Below are 16,176 nucleotides of genomic sequence, written 5' to 3' on the forward strand. Positions count from 1 at the left end.
CCTGGGAGCTTGGGTCCTTGCTTCTCTGTGCTGATAAGAAAGCCACCGCCATGAAGTAGTCAGGCCACTCCAAATAGTCATCTCGTTTTTTGCAGGCAATGTCACTCATGTTGAATCTGGAAGAAATAGGCCACAAAACATTGAGAAGAGCAATGGAGTCCATCTGTTTTCCAAGTCAGTGCATCCGCTCTGAACTTTGGGCAAGTTTGGCTGCACTTATTAGTCAGAAACTACAAAAACATGGGTCCTAGACAGTCTTTGGTCTGAAGAGAAAATTAAGAAATTTATTATTTCAGAAGTCTGGATTTGGCTTCATATTTCCAAATAATTCATTTATTGCTTGCTTTCCCATAGAATTTAAGTTACTATATATTGCCCACAAACTGTCCTCCCTTTTACTCCCCTCCCTTATAAACTGGAGTCAGTGCAGAAGGGAGGGGGAAGAGAAATGTGGAATAGCTAATGGATTCCAGACACTGTTTAAATTTATAAGTATCATCATTCAAGCCTTGCTTCCAGCTACAGCAAGCAGTGGCACTGCATCTTACAAACTAAGAGAACTTAGGGGACTTGCCCTCTGATCACATGGGAGGATTAGTTCTGCCTAGGGAATTCTGAAAAAAAAAAATTTTTTTCTGAGGGGCTGGAGAAATGGCTCAGGGGTTAAGGGCACCCACACAGTGGCTGACAACCTGTAACTCCAGTTCCAGAGGTTCCAACACCCTCTTCCGGCTTCCACAGGCACAGAGTGGACTGACACATATGCAGGCAAAACATTCATATACATAAAATACAAATAAAAATAATAAAAAACATCTGAAGCCAGGACAATTCCAGAAGTAGTCAGATAATTTGTTCCTTTCATTTCTCTAAATGAAGCAAATTATCAACTCTTGAGTAGTGAGTCAGATGAGAAACTATGAAAATGTGCTGTTACTAAAGTTGTAATGTACTTTAAGGACAGGACCAGATATTCTCTACAACACAGAAGCCCACGGGGAAGGTGGGTGAGGCACAAAACTTCAGCTAAGGAGGGTCCTTTCAATAGGAATAAACTGCCCTCAGGAAAGAGGGCAACACGGGCCCACTCCATTGCTCAAAACAATGAAATCTTAGGGTGGGAATTTCCCAAAGCGTCCCTTTCAGACTAGACTCTAAGCTTATGCTACAGTACTGGGAAGCACCTAGCAGTAAACAGGTCAGTACCAGGGAGCACTAACTCTGTTGCCCAAATTCTGAGAAGCCTGTAAACACGGACAGGCATGCTATGTTGGGGCTGGCTTCCCCCACTGCTTTAAGGGCTGGCACCCCCAAAAGGCTGTAGGGTGTCAGTACCTAATAAACAGGGGGGAGGGTGGCAAATTGGGAGGGAGGAGAAGAGAGAAAGAGGAGTGGGAAGGGGAGGAAAAGGTAAAGGAGAGGTGGGAAGAGGGATGGGAGAGGGGGAAGGGGGACAAGAGCTCAAGTCTCCACTCTAGGTTTGCTTTAAGGTTCTCTGGGGCCCTGTCCCTCCCCCGCCCTCCCCCCAGCCATGTGCAGCCTCAGAGCCAGCAGGGAACCGAGGCTGGGCAGTCACTAGTCCAGGGAGAAACTGTTACACCCCAGCCGGACAGGACCCCCAACAACCTCCACTCCTGCAGGTTCTCAAGTCTGCATTCTCCGCACCACGTGGGCGCCTGCAGAGCTGCAGCTCCGACCCCGGGATCGCCTCCCCCACCCGGCGAGGGAGGCCGCGCGGCTCTGCGGGGTCCCGGTTGGCGCAAGCGTAGCTGAGCGCAGCGGGGCATCCCCGGACGCCGGGTCCTCGGGAAGAGGAAGCGCCCATAGTACCGGCTGCTGGCCCGCGCGCCTCCGGAGCCGGTCCGCGGACAGCAGGCAGCGCTCGCCCCCAGGTTCCCGCCGTCCCGCCGCGAGCCGGAGAAGGAAGTCGAGAGGGGCGGAGCCGGCGGGGCGGAAGGCGGTGGCGGGAATGGCGGGAACCTGGGGGCGGGCGCGGAGCGCGGTCCGGGCTCCTGGCGGGTCCCATCTCCGGTACACGTGCGGCTTGTGAGCGGCAGGGTCGCTTGCTAGGGTGGACGGATTGGGGCTTGCACTTGACTTTTTGCGTTGGTGGCGCGGGCTTGGGCCCGGAGAGGGACCACGTGACACCGGCTCGGTGTTTGTAGCCCACCACCACCCCGGGTCTAGATCTATCATCAACTTCCTTGAGGCGTTACTGTAAATATGTAAAGTAACTAAAGGACCCAAAGATAAAGATTCTAGTTGCCGTGGGCCCGAAAGGGTTAGAATGGAGAAAACCTAGTCCCGCCTCTATCCTTGATCTGCAGCGGCCCAGAAGAGTCTTCTGGGCGCTGCCGGCGTGTCGTGCCAGCCCCCGCCTCCCCCGCCCCCTTCCTCCGTCCAAGCTTCATACTAGAAAGGTCGAGCGGGTCGCCGTGCCTAGAGGCCCCAAACCTCGAAGCTTCATTTGCATTCGCTCTTTGCTTGACTGGCTTTTAGGGTTTCTTCCCCAAAGCATGTGGCAAGGCTCTAGGTTGCTTCTCCAACCTAGACTTCTCCAAGTCAGTCATCAAGTCAGCCGCTGTACACATACGTCTTGGCAGCTCCCCAGAAAGTTTACAGGTTTGCTCTTTAAATCACACACTTCATGTTATAACTGTTTTTGTTTTTATTTATTTATTTTTTAAAGGACAGGGACCCTTCCGTTAGACATTTTTTGCAGCCATATGGCCCAAGGAACTTCACCTGATTTTCTTGAAATTAGTTTCCTGGATTCAGATGCCTGACCGCTAAGTCTGGTGGAACATTGATTCCATCACAGGACTAAGAATCCCTTTCTGTCTCCCACACCGGGCTTGTAGATCCTGCCAGCACTCCATAAATGATAGTTACTGTAATAATCGTGAGTTCTGATCTGCACATCCCAGATCTTCTTGAACTGCTAATCCAAACAAAAGCTTGTTAACTGCATTAATTTAAGCTTCACAGCAGAAGAGTGATGAGAATAAACAGTTGGTTCTACCTAATTTCTCACAACCGCAGACACATCATTCTTCATCTCCATGGTCCAGCCTGTAGATTCCATAATTAAATTATGTACTGCTCTTGGTGGATGCCGGGAAAGCAAAAGGGGAAAATGCTTCATTGTTAGCTATAGATTTTTTTTTTTTTGCCTTGATAAAACTCAGCCTTGAAAAAGCCACATGGATTAAAGTGATGCTTTTTAATGTCAAGTTGACTTTACTTGACTGTCTTCTTGCCACTAAAATGCATTCTGTCCTGAGCCTGTGGTTTCTGTCCCCCACCCGCTGCTTGATGTCACCCCCATCTATAGTCTTTGGGTGTTCTTGGGTTCATTTCTCTTCCTACCAACCTGCAACTAATACATCACCAATTGCTCCTGCTCCTTCAGCCACAACATCATTAAGCTTTCTTCCTTCCCCTGCCCTGTGAAGACTGCCATACATAATTTAGTTGCTTCTCATCATTCTCCATTTTGGTCTACTCACACTCCCCTCCACAATAAATCCAGGATCCTGCTTACTGCAAACGCGTTACCCTCAACATTCCTGCATTTCACTGAAAGCTGCTTGTCTTGAAGAAGGCATCATTCATAATACAGGAAACCCTCCTGATTCATGGTTTCACAACTTGAGGTTTCAAAATATTCTGCACCAACAGTGAAACCAGACAGCCACGTGGGAAAAATACATGTCTTGCTCATTAACACCTTGTAAGTTCAAGTGTGACTGTTAAGTGTTAAATCTCTTGCTAATACCTTGTATTTTGGCTTATAATTGAGGCTCTTTCTTCACCTACCACATATACAGAGATTTGTTATGCTCTCAGCCACAGCTAGATTTCATCTCCTGAGGCAAGGGGAGGGAATTGCACCTTGGAATGCTCCAAAGAACTATTGTTGGAATTTGGCTACACTCTTCTACTCAAGGAACTTCAGGTGCTCTCTATCCAATCGATCAAATAACTTAGAATGCATTTGCTATATCCCAGAACAGGAGGACCCAGATCAAAAAGACAAGCCAAGACAAAATTCTCCTGGGCTACCCTGGAAGGAACTTTGAAGGGATTCATAGATACTTGTCCTACTAAGATACTGCCTAATGATTTACCCACCTCCTCTGTTTGCCAAGAAAGAAACTTACATGATTCTAGCCAGGAAAACAGAGGTGGGGAATGTGGAAAGTAGCCAGTCTACATCAAATTTGTCATGAGAAGAAGGACATACAGGCTCTTATGGCATGCCAGACTATGAATCCTAACTACTTCATAGTACCCTAGTGACCTTCAAAAAAAAGAATAATTGGCGCCTGTGTTAAATCAACAACATTCATTAAATCCTGTTTTAAAAGAATTTTTTGCTATATGCTAGTTCTGCAATAATCACCATTCTTGCTTCTTCCCAATAAATGAGAGTAAGTGAATCTCAAAGCTGGCCCAGGTAACATAATAAATCCTGTTTATAAGTGGCCTGTTGGAATATCCTTTTCTTTAGAGCTCTTGCTCTTTCTCTCGCTCCTGCTCTCTCTAGAGAAAAGGTCTCATGTATCCCAGGCTGGCCTGTAACTCGCTATGTAGCTGAGGCTGTTCTTGAACTTCTGATCCTCCTGCCTCCACTTCCTTACAAACTGGGATTACAGGCTTGCACTAAGATACCTGGTTTATGCAGAGCTGAGAACAGAACCCAGGGCTTCATAGCCGCTGTACAGGCGCTCTGCCAACTGAGCTGCATTCCTGGTTCCACAGTTGTGTTTATTTTTATAACTCGACAGTTGCTCTAGAAGTAAAGTACCACTTTTACTGTTTTTCAAAGGACTGTTTTTTTCTTGTTGTTTGTTTCCATGCTACAGTTCAAACTGGAATACATTGTTTAAGCCTTAAGTAAAGGAAAGATCATATATCTGCTATAGTACAAAAAAAGTCCATGAAAATTTAGAAAAGAAACTCAGTATATGATTTTATCAATATATACATTTCATATGTATGTTCAAGCATGAGGTCTGTTGCATGTATGTGTTCCATGAAAGGTACACAAACTGCAGACTGACATGACAGAATATTCCTATCAGAAGTAAAAATCAGGATTCTTCGATAGATTTTTTTGTTATGAGTTCAAGGCTGCCACTTACCTCTATTCTTACACAGATTCAAAATAATGAAAATGGGGGAATGCCACTTGATATATATAAAGCAGCTAATGTTTTGCTATTGGTACATATTTTTAGATATATGTATCAGTAAATATATTGATTAGTAAATATTTGTTGACTAAATAGAAGAGAACCGCTTTATGCCAAATTGACTGGAGTATCCAATACATAAAAAGAAAGCTCATAAACTTTAGTTGTACCCCTCTGCCTCCTTTTTCTGAGCTTAATAGAGGAATATGTGGTACCTGGAGGGACAGTTGGCAGTTGGGGCTTGTGAGTCAAGCAATGAAGGGCAAATAGAATTGTTTTCAAGGCAAAAAGGTCCAACTCTCAGGTTTTGTTCCTTGGACCCAAAACGACCATTCACAGCACCAGAACTCCAGGCAGCTGAGAAAAGGCTGTCTGCCTTTCCGTACTTTGTCAGCTCTCCCCGTGACTTCCTTTTCCTCGACAGAGCTGAACTTGTAGCCTCTTTCATACATAACTGGTTGAAGTTGATGGAAATTACATGTCTTATCACTTCTTAAAAGAAAAAAAATACATAAAATGTAAGTCTAAAAGAAATGGGCAATTTTCTTGTACCACTTTATATTTCTGTGTAAGTTACCAAGTGCCAATCATTCCTACTTTTTAAAATTCAAATTTGTCAAGCAGCATGCAAGCTTTCAATGTTGTACAAGAAAAGATAATGCTTCATGTGGAACAGTCACTTGTGCTGGGTCTCTGGAAGTGCCTTCCTGAAGAGAATTTATCAGACTGCTGGTTTTATAGAAATATTAACAATCTCATTAAATACACCCTCTACTCTGGGGTCACCATAGAATTTCCTGAAGGGTAATTAGTGACGTATAATGGTTCTGGATATAGAACTTTTTATTGACATCACAGTCACCACTCACGTTGCTGTGTGTATTTTAACTGGTATAATAAGGTGAATGCCTAAAAAAAAAAAAAAAATCATCGTAATTGAAAGCCTCTTTTAAATTTTATTTGGAAGTTAATGACTATCATAACCCGCTTGCCATGTTGTGTCTTTCCTCAGCTCACTGGAGGCCTCACTGGAGGCGAAACTTCTCAAATCAAAAGGCAAGAGTCAAATCACTATTTTAGTATTGTGACTCTCCATGGACGTGTATTTGAGAGGGACAGCTGTGATCCTGCCCTGACAACAGTTGGTTATTAGTTCCACTGGGTGGCAAGACATCTAGAGGCACAATCAAAATAAGAAAGGAAGCCTATCCTATTTGACTAATTGATGATACTATTTACAGTAAGAGATGTTGAACTTTAATAAAGGAGGGGAGGCATAATATGACAGTGAGAAGGCCAGGTCCTCTCTGTGACCACCTCTGTCTGCTCCAGTGTTTAATAGAAAACTCTAAGATGATGAGAAGTAAAAGCTGTCAGCCATGAACATTTTTTATTATTTTTATTTTATGTGTATAAATGTATTGCCTGCATGTATGTGAGTGCACCCATGTCATGCAATGCCATGGAGGTCAGAAGAGGGCTTCGGATTCCCCTGGAACTGGAGTTAAGAACGATTTGCAGCCACCATGTGGGTGCTGGGAATTGAACCTAGGTCCTCTGCAAGAGCAGTCAGTGCTCTTAACCACTGAGCCATCTCTCCAGCCCTGCCATGAACCTTTTAAAGGTACTATGATCCTAGTAATATTATCTTCAGATGCGCCCTGGATTTGAGAGTTAAATATCAACCAAAAGGAGTGGAAAGGTACTTGTGGAATTATCCCTTAGAAAACAAGAGAAATTTAATAGTTTCGTGGTTTCAGTAACCACTATCCTGCAAGAAAAATCAATATCTACACAGTGTTAGAATCACACCAACGGCTCCTGGAGCTGAGCCATTTCAGTGAAGAATAAACCCGGATTCATTAGAGGAGAAAGTCAGGATGTGGTAGGAGGTCAAACATAAATACACCCTGGGCTCTATTGTCCAGAAACCCAAGATGTTCTCCTTTCAGGATCCGAGCACTTTTTAAAAGCATAGAATTTACAGAGCTGGAAGTGACCTTAGCAATCATTGAGTCCAGCCCCTTCTTTTTACAGATGAGGAAATAGTGGCCCAGGAAAATTGCTTGGCTTGCACCGTTCACAAAGGTGATCTGGTGAGATTTCCTCCCGCCACACTGCTCTTAGAATCTATGAATCAAACCAGAAAACTCTACTGAAAGCCTGTTTGGAAGGCATTCTGTGAGGACTTCAAGGAACATAAGGAGAGTCAAATCAGCCTTTGCCCTATCTTTCTTTGCCTGAGAGAGAATGGCATAATGAGTTAGCAATATTAATGATTAAGTGGCAACATACGCAACAATGAAAAGACCTGTCTCAAAGCAGACCCTGATTATTTGTGTGTTGCCTCTGTGTGCATGTTCTGCCTTAGAAACAAAGCCCTCTCTGCCTACCTAGGAATTATGAATACAGGAATATCTCTATCCCTATCATTATTGCTTCTACTTAGCACTATACCAAATGTATAGCCCCAGGTTTTTGTCGTTGTTATTGTTGTTGTTTTGAGTAAGTGTTAAATAAATGAACACAAAGAATAGGCACCTGCGCAGACATACAGACTCATTCACACTGGAAGCTTGGTGGTACATTCCTGTAATCTCAAGAGGCTGAGGCAGAAGGATCATGAGTTCAAGGCCAGCCTGGGGCTATTTAGTGTATTTAAGTCAAACCTAAATTATATAGAGAGGCCCTGGTTCAAAAGAAAAAGGGAAAGTAAAAATAATAAGAGAAAAGTTGCCCTGCTATACTGCACAACCCAGGAAAAAGATTCCATTGTAAGAAGTCCGTGTTCATTTCTGGAACAAAACTGGGATAAGGAAGAGCCAGTGCCACTTCTTTGCGTTCTCTAAATAGGAAATCTTCACATGTGCTTAGCATAATCACAGCTCCTAAAACCATGTTTCAGGCAAGTAAACATACATACACATGCATCTATAATCTTTCTGCTTCGTACTGTTTCATTCGGTCCTTGTTGAAATTCCAGAGCTAACATTACCTTTTAGGTAAATAACTACTATCTTGTCACCCCCACAAAAAACCATCATGTGAAATAAAGAAATAAAGCATGCAGTCGACCCTCCAGGACTGGAGAAGTGGCTGTGTCTGGCTTGGAGACTGATAGCTAAAAATTAAGTCTGGCTGCTGAAAACCACGAATATCTGCACAATAACGTGCAAAGCCCATGTAAACTCTTATCTGAGCTCCCACTCCCTTGATGTTTTCATATTCATGGCTCCCGGTGAAACCCAGAGGAGAGTATTTCTTGAAAGTCTTTGTTAATCGCCTGTTGGTTCCCTAGCTATCCTCATGTCACAGCACAACTGGCATGTGTTGGTAAAAGGTGAGATAGCAGGTTGACATCTCAGAGTATGATTGCAGTTTGAAGAAAGCCATTGTGCGTGTAATAGCCACTGTTCTAGGTGCTTCTGTGAACCAGGCACCCGTACAGAGGAAAGAATTTCATTTTATAAAAATGGTGGCAAATTCTATTAGTGATTTTTGTGGCACATTAGGCAGGTTATTATTAGACAGAGCTGACATTTCACATGCAGAAATATTCTTTTCTTGAGAGTCAAGTGTCATTCAAAAGAGGGAAAAATTATTTAGGAGGGTTTTTTTTTTTTTTTAATACATCAAAGAAACCCCCTGAAAAGCTATCCATCTAAATGCCTCCGTCTGTGGAGGAGTCAGGGCTAGGATTGATGTCTTTGATTTTTCTTTGATGCAAACAGTACCACCAGAAGGGAATGGCTTTGGGAGATGCTCATAAGCACTGGTCAGGAAAGCAGGTTCTGTATCCACAGCTAGACCCCAGTACTGATGGGCCAAAGCTCAGCTGAAGGTCGGTATTATTCATTCACAACACACAGCACAAAGAACTCCCCGCTTGCCTCATCCTAACAGAGGTTCATCCTCCTGCTGTATATATAGATATTGAAGCAGGACCCAGAGTGCTTGAAGAGTTTTTCACTGTGTTTGCCTTTGCAAGTACACATTTGGCTCAGTAGAAGCTAAACATTTTTAAGAGCACAGTAAGAAATAGGCCAGAAAACATCAAAGCTTTATAGCTTTTGAGAAAACTTGATGGTCTTGCTGGTACAACTCCCTATGATACGGTTCAGTTGTAATAACAATGGAAAGTGTATCTGCAAACTGCTGATGAAAGATCAGAGAATGTAGCCAAGGGTCTTTTAAACACATTTAAGAACTGTTCTTTTTGAACTGTGCTCTTAGCCTTGGAAAACCTCTTCAAGATTTTAAACAGGGCTTTGGCTAACTGCAGAGTGAGAACCTGAAATTATCTCGTGCACTGGAATCAATATCAAGCAATATTTTCTCTTTGAGAGAAATTCAGTCTGACAGAAAAGAGTAGAAGCAATAAGGAAACCGGGACCCTGGCCACAATGCTGCTTGCCTTCCAAAGACGCTGTAAAGCAGTAAAAATTAGGTGATGTCACCAGAGGCAGAAAACCATAGTGACAGAGTAAAATGTATCTGAGCGTCAGAATACTTCATTATCACTACCACAGGTCACTAAGCTTCACAAAATGCATCCATCAGCCTTGATGGCCATTTGTGAGCCGCCGCTGGTAGCTAGATGGCGCAGCGAGGGAATACACCGCCCCTCCATCACTGGAGAGCAGGGTTCAAAAGGAGGCCTGGGCACATAGCCCAAGCTTTCTTAGTCTCAAAGTGCTCTCTAGTGGCCAGATGAACACAGACTTATCCGAGGTGTGGGAGTCACTTAGAAATAGGATTCAGAATTCTAGTTGCCCTGGAAATGTGGCAAGAGAGAGATGCTCCCCTCTGCTTTTTGCCTCTTCTGGATTCATGGAAACTGTTGATAAGTAAATGTGGGCTTTCCAAGGATTGTGTTGCTACCATCAGTTATTAAAGTCAGCTGTTCAACACAGCACTTTAGAGACTTGTCAAATGAATGGGGGAAGGTCTGGGTTTGAATCCCTCAGCATTGCTAGGAGGTTCATTGGTGAAAGGCGATCCTCAGTAGAACATAAGGAACATTTATCATCTGTGCTGTGTTCCAAAATGATTTTAGAAAAAGTGATAAAGTTCAAGACTGGAAGCACCGGCATGTTCCAGACACAGCTCCATACTTTATTTCCTAGTGAACATTCATTGTCACAAAGACCTTGTTGTAGGAATCATTACTACCACCACCACCACCCACTCCCACCTTCAGGCAAGAGATGACAAACTGCTTGTAAAGGGCCAGGGACTAAACACAGGAAGAAACAGGTATTAAGACCACGTAAGTGTCCGGCATACCTTCAATCCTGCTGCTGTTGTGTAAGTAGTAAAGGACAGTAGGGAGAAAAAATGACAGTGATTGTGTCCAGTAAGATTTATAGATACTGCAATGTGAATTCCATGTCATGTTCACTTGCCTCAAAATAGTCTTCTTTCATTTCAGTCATTTAATGTCTGTGTGTGGTGCATGCATATGAGTGTGCAGGTGCTTGCGCATGTGGAGACCATAGTAGGATATCAAGTGCTCCCTCTGTTGCTCTCTACCTTGTTGCCTTGAGGCAGAATCTCACTGAACCAGAAGTCGGTCGTTTGTGCTAGTTGGGCTGACCAGTGAGCTCTCAGGATCCATCTGCCTCTACCCCCAATGCTGAGATCATAGGCACTCACAGCCATGCCTGGCTTTTTACACGGGTGATGGGAATTCAAACTCAGGTCCTCAGGCTGGTACGTCAAGTTTTCTTACTCACTGGGCCATCTTCCCAGCCCCTCATTTTAGTCATTTAAAAAAGTAAAACCATACTTAGCTCCAGGGTCTTAGGAAAACAGGTAATGAGGTCATACAAACACAGTGGGCTACACTGGCCATAAGCCATAGTTTGCTAAAGTGCGATGACGAACAAACCAAATCCCAGTCCACAAGCCTTTAAGTGATGGCCTCAGAAATTGCTTTGGTCTGGGTGTTTGTACCCGCCAAAATTTAAGTTGAAATTAAATCCTCAAATCCTTGTAGCACAGGCCTGTCATCTCAGCTGTTCAGAAAACTGAATCAGAAGGATCTTAAGTTCAAAGATAGTCTCGGCAACTTAGTGAAACCCTATCTCAAAAGTCATGTTAATGGTGTTTGTAGGTGGGGCTTTGGGACATAATTAAATCTTTATTAGATGAGACCATGAGGCAAGTGTGCTGATTTGATTGAGATTGTCCCCTATGGACTCCAAATAATTGGACACTTGGTCCCTAGTTCCTGTTGCTCTTTGGGGATGGTCATGGAACCTTTAGAAAGTGTGGCCATGCTGGAGGAAGCAGGTCACTGGGGGCAGGCTTTGAGACTTCTTAATCCTTGCCGGATTTCCCGTTTCCACTCTGCTTCCTTGCCTGCTGGAAGATATGACTGCCCGGCTTTCTGCCTTGTGCTTTCACATCATTAAGTACTCTAACCCTCTGGAACCAAACCACAAGTCAAATAAATTCTTCCTTCTGTAAGTTGCCTTGGTCACGGTGTTTTATCACAGCAACAGAAAAGTATAACCAATACAGCAGAATATTAGTACCCTTACAAAAGGAAGGGACTCAAGTTAGTCACCTCAAGTTAGTTTTAGAGGTGCTCTGAGCTCTTGGAACTTTGCAGAGATTCCACTAATGAGAATGACTTTACCACATTCACCCATCCAATCTTGAACTTCACAGCTTTCAGAACCATGAGCCAAATAAATGTTCATCTGTCCTAAATTGCTCAGTGTCTGAGTATTCAGTGATAGCATCACAGCATTTGTGGTGGTTTGAATGAAAATGTCCCCCATAGGCTCCAAGTGTTCAGGCATTTTGTCCCCAGTTGGTGGCGCCGTTTTGGGAGGTATTAGAAGGTGTGGCTATGCTGGAGGAAGCACGTCACTGAGGGTGGGCTTAGAGACTTCTTAAGTCTTGCAGGATCTTTGCTCTCTTGCTTCCTGTGCCGGCTTGAAGATGTGAGAGTTTAGCTTCCACTCCTCCTTCAGTCACCTCTTCCGCCATGTCTCCCCACCATGAAGGACTCTTGCTCTTTTGGAACCCTAAACTCAAACTCTTCCTTCTATAAGTTGCTTTGGTCAGTGATTCTATCACAGAAACAGAAAAGTGATTAGTACAGCATGTATCTGCCCCCCTGTGATAGACACAAACACTAATAAGTAAATTTTTTTCTTTTTAAATGCCTATAGTCGGGTATAAGCAGGAGGATCATCAGGAGTTCAAGGTTATCTTTGGCTATAGGTGAGGCCATCTGGGTTATATGAGACCCTAGTTCAAAGAGCAAAAAGAAAAAGCAAACAAGCAGGCAAGAAAGAAGAGAACTTCTATAGGGAGAGTAAGCCAAGGACATAGACGAAACAGAGAAACCCTGAGGGAAGCCAGTCAGCCATTAAAAACTACATCCAGTGGTTCTAGGAAAACCACTGTATAAAACGAGTTTATGAAGAAGATGGAAGGCACAGTTCTCAAATTCAAAAGGCTTGATGCCATATGGTGAACACATCAGGAATTCATGGAAACACACATTTTACAATCCCTTGCAGGTGTCCATCCAATCACCTTTAGCAGTAGGGAAATCCATGTAGCGAGAGTTGCTTGTCAGAGTTGGACCTCCAGGAAGCCAGGGCTCCTGCTTTCAGAAGTGTCAGGGACTTGTTCATTTGTAGTATGAGCGACACTCTTAAGCCACAAAACCTAGGTGAGCAAATGAGAAAAGAAGTTTTTGAAATCAGTCAGTTAAGCACTACCTTTCCCTGTCCGGACACACACACACACACACACACACACACACACACACACACACGGTCTAAGTTTTAGAGTGGAAGGCAATGTATTCTCAGGGAGAAACTTGATCCTCACATCCACACAGACAGGTGTATGACCTCTTTTATCTCTGGTTTTAGTTATCAATTCCCACTGGTCTCCATTATGATGGAATAGGCCCCTCAGCCACCAGGAACTTTGAGGAACTATTTTTCTTTCCAACCCCTCAGATGTCCCTTTGTGTCTGGTCCTGCCAATCACAGGCTCAAGCCTCCCCTGTGCAGCCGAAGCAGGCAGCTCCTATACTCTGCTGCTACCCGGCCCCACACTGGCTTTGTGCAGGACAATCTAGGTCTCTTGTTCTCATGTCTGGTCATGAGCAGAAAGCAGGCATAGATCTCATTTCAAAGCAGCCCCTACACACTTATCTAGGAATAAGCACAAGGATAGAAGGGGTGTGGGAATGTACTCACTACACCCCAATTGTTGCCCCTCCATCTCCCAATTTCTCCATTGATGTAAAGTTCTTGTCCTCTCACATTTTCTTTTCTTTTTTGGGCAGAGAATAATATGTTTATTTACTTTTATGGTATCTGTCCGTATTTGGTGTTGAAGCCAAGATCTTGACTCTTTAAAATATTTTATTTATTATTTTATGTGTATGAGTGCATTGCCTGCATGTAGGTAAGTGCACTCGTGTCATACAATGCACACAGAGGTCAGAAGAGGACACTGGATCCCCTGAAACTGGAGTTATGGACAGTGGTTAGCTGCCTTGTAGGTGCTGGGATTCAAACCCAGGTCTTCTGCAAGAACAACCAGTGTTCTTAACTGCTAAGCCATCTCTCCAGCCCCAATCTTGACTCTTAAAGCTTAAGAACTATTTTGCTTTCTACCTGAATCTCCAGCAGACTTCTGATTGTCAGAAGTCTCAAGACCTAGGTTTAACTGTAGAAAAATAATATGATCCCCCCCACACAAGAGGTGTGCTTGTACATGAGTTAGAGAGAGGAGAGGGCAGACTCCTGGAGGAAATTGTGTCTCATTAATATCCTAAAAAATGCATAGTAAACATCTATTACATGCCCACCACCAGACATACCTGAGTGAATAAAACAAATGGGGTGAATTCTCCTTTTACTTAATTGGTTTTTTTACTGAATTTTTGCAAATTTCATACAATATATCTTGATCATGTTTAGACCCTTTCCCTTATCTGCACCCATCTTAGAGCTGCTTTGCTGGATCTCATGTACTCTGTCATGTAGATTAAGGCCTATTGAGTCAAGTTTGTGTCCCCAAATGTCCTTTGGTGTATGTCCATCCACTGGAGCCTGGTTAACCTATCTAGTGTCACACGCTTAAAGAAAACCAAGTTCTACAACTGGTCAAATGCAGAAAATAAATATCTGTGAGGTTCCCAGTGCTAAATGACACATCTACAATGCAACCTCTACACCCAGGGTGAATTCTCTTAAGTGGGGGCAGGGTGTACTTCACATACCATTCATATACCACTGTGACCTGTGAAAGGAGATGTGAAGCAGGGAAAGAGTTCCATCCATCTGGGTGAACCTCTTATGAGGCTAAAGAGAGTTCAATTTCTACAAATAAAGCATCTAGAAAGACATAGGGAAGGAGATACAACAGAACTAGAGATGGGGCAGGACTCAAGCCCTTGCATTGAGTATTTGAGTATTGTATGGAACCCACCAAAAAATTGAAACTTGAGAGTGGTATAAACAAGTGTATGCTTCTAAAAGAGAATTCAGCCACTGGAGGAAGGCAGGCGAAGGGGACCAGCTAGGAGAGTGTTACTGATGTCCAGCAGACAGGATGCAATGATTTAGAATACATGGAGAAGGACTAGGAGACAGAAAGAATGACCTCAAGGTTCTGGCTTGAGCAATGATACAATGAAGACTCAATTTTCTTTCTTCTTGTTTTTGTTGTTGTTTATTTCATGTTGTTTTGGTGTGGTTGCTTGAACTCACAGCAATCCTCCCACTTAAGAGTCTCAAGTATTAATTAGAATTACAGGTGTGAGCCACCATGGCAAGCAAGATTTCATTTTTAAAATATATTTTATTTATTGCTTTTATTTTATGTGTATGAGTGTACTGCCTATGTAAGTGCATCTGTGTTGTGCAATGAACTCAGAGGTCAGAAGAGGGCATCGGATGCCCTGGAACTGGAGTTACAGATAGTTGTTTAGCCGCCATGTGGGTGCTGGGAACCGAACCTGGATCCTCTGCAAGAACAGTCAGTGCTCTTAACCATTGAGTCATCTCTCCAGCTCCTTATTTATGTATTAAGGACTTGAATTTTTTTGATTTGTGTACAAAAACAAGCATGATCTCTTTCACTGGATAGATGGTCTTGAATTCATTTATTCAAGGCCGCTTAGACCAAGTTAATGAAGCCTATGTCCTTTGCATACTAGCAAATACTGCCAGCACATGTTCAGCCCATACCTCCAGATCAGATCATGACGGTTAGAGCAGACGTGGCATGAGCAAGAACCCTGGCTTTCGCCAGTGACTCCAGTAGGGCTGCTGGTGACCCATCTGGTCTCCAGACATCCAACAAATAGCAAAGTCCCCTTACTTATTTTCTGAGACGAGGTCTCATGTATCCCAAGCTAACTTCTAACTCACTACGTAGTTGAGGAGGATCTTGAACTTCTGATCCTCTTGCCTCTCCTCCCAGGTGTTGGGATCGGAGGTGTACACTACCACACCTGGTTTATGAGGTGCTGGAGACTGAATGCAAAGCTTCACACATCCTAGGCAGTCACTCTACCAACTGAGCTGCATTCCCAGTCTTGCAATAGTTCACTGTCTAAGACAGGAAAAACTGGGTGGTCTATAGGTGATGGCTTATAGGAAGCCCAAGCCCTGCATGGGGAGTAGAATCTTTCTGATACTACTGAGACATCTGAGTAGAAATCCCAAATCAGCCTTCTCCCTGTCATTAATTCATACCTGCCATAGTAGGGGTGGCAGAAATCTCTGGGCATTGAACAGAAATGGAGCTCTTGAAACTACCCAAATAGCATGTAGGTGATAGGTGAATATGATGCTCACAAAATATGGGAGACTTTTCTGAACAAATGAGTTTTACCTAACCTTATAACCAAAAAGTTACTTATGTTTTGAGATCATTTAGCACCATCTCAGCCTGTTTATAATGTAAAAAAAGCTTTCTAGGACTTGGTCTC

The 16,176-nt window shown here is 43.5% G+C and overlaps 1 protein-coding gene and 1 pseudogene across 3 annotated transcripts in view; both read right to left on the minus strand.

Moving 5' to 3' along the window:
* The window catches only part of Dctd (dCMP deaminase), a 30,867-nt gene extending 28,920 nt beyond the window's left edge, over positions 1–1,947 (minus strand). Inside the window, exons 1-2 of one of the 3 annotated variants that reach the window (XM_008853553.3) lie at positions 1,831–1,947; positions 2–116 (exon numbers count right to left, since the gene is read on the minus strand). In XM_008853553.3, the coding sequence (XP_008851775.1) occupies positions 2–109 (108 nt within the window). In that variant the 5' untranslated portion in view covers positions 110–116; positions 1,831–1,947. Of the gene's footprint in view, position 1; positions 117–1,626 lie in introns of all 3 variants that reach the window. The other 2 variants (XM_029556402.1, XM_008853552.3) reach the window with 2 other exon arrangements.
* A 13,412-nt stretch (positions 1,948–15,359) lies between these two features.
* Positions 15,360–15,523, minus strand: LOC108491785 (annotated as a pseudogene).
* Between the last annotated feature and the right edge of the window lie 653 nt (positions 15,524–16,176).

This window comes from Nannospalax galili, unplaced genomic scaffold (genome assembly GCF_000622305.1).
Source record: "Nannospalax galili isolate Female #2095 unplaced genomic scaffold, S.galili_v1.0 scaffold46, whole genome shotgun sequence".
Classification (NCBI taxonomy): domain Eukaryota; kingdom Metazoa; phylum Chordata; class Mammalia; order Rodentia; family Spalacidae; genus Nannospalax; species Nannospalax galili.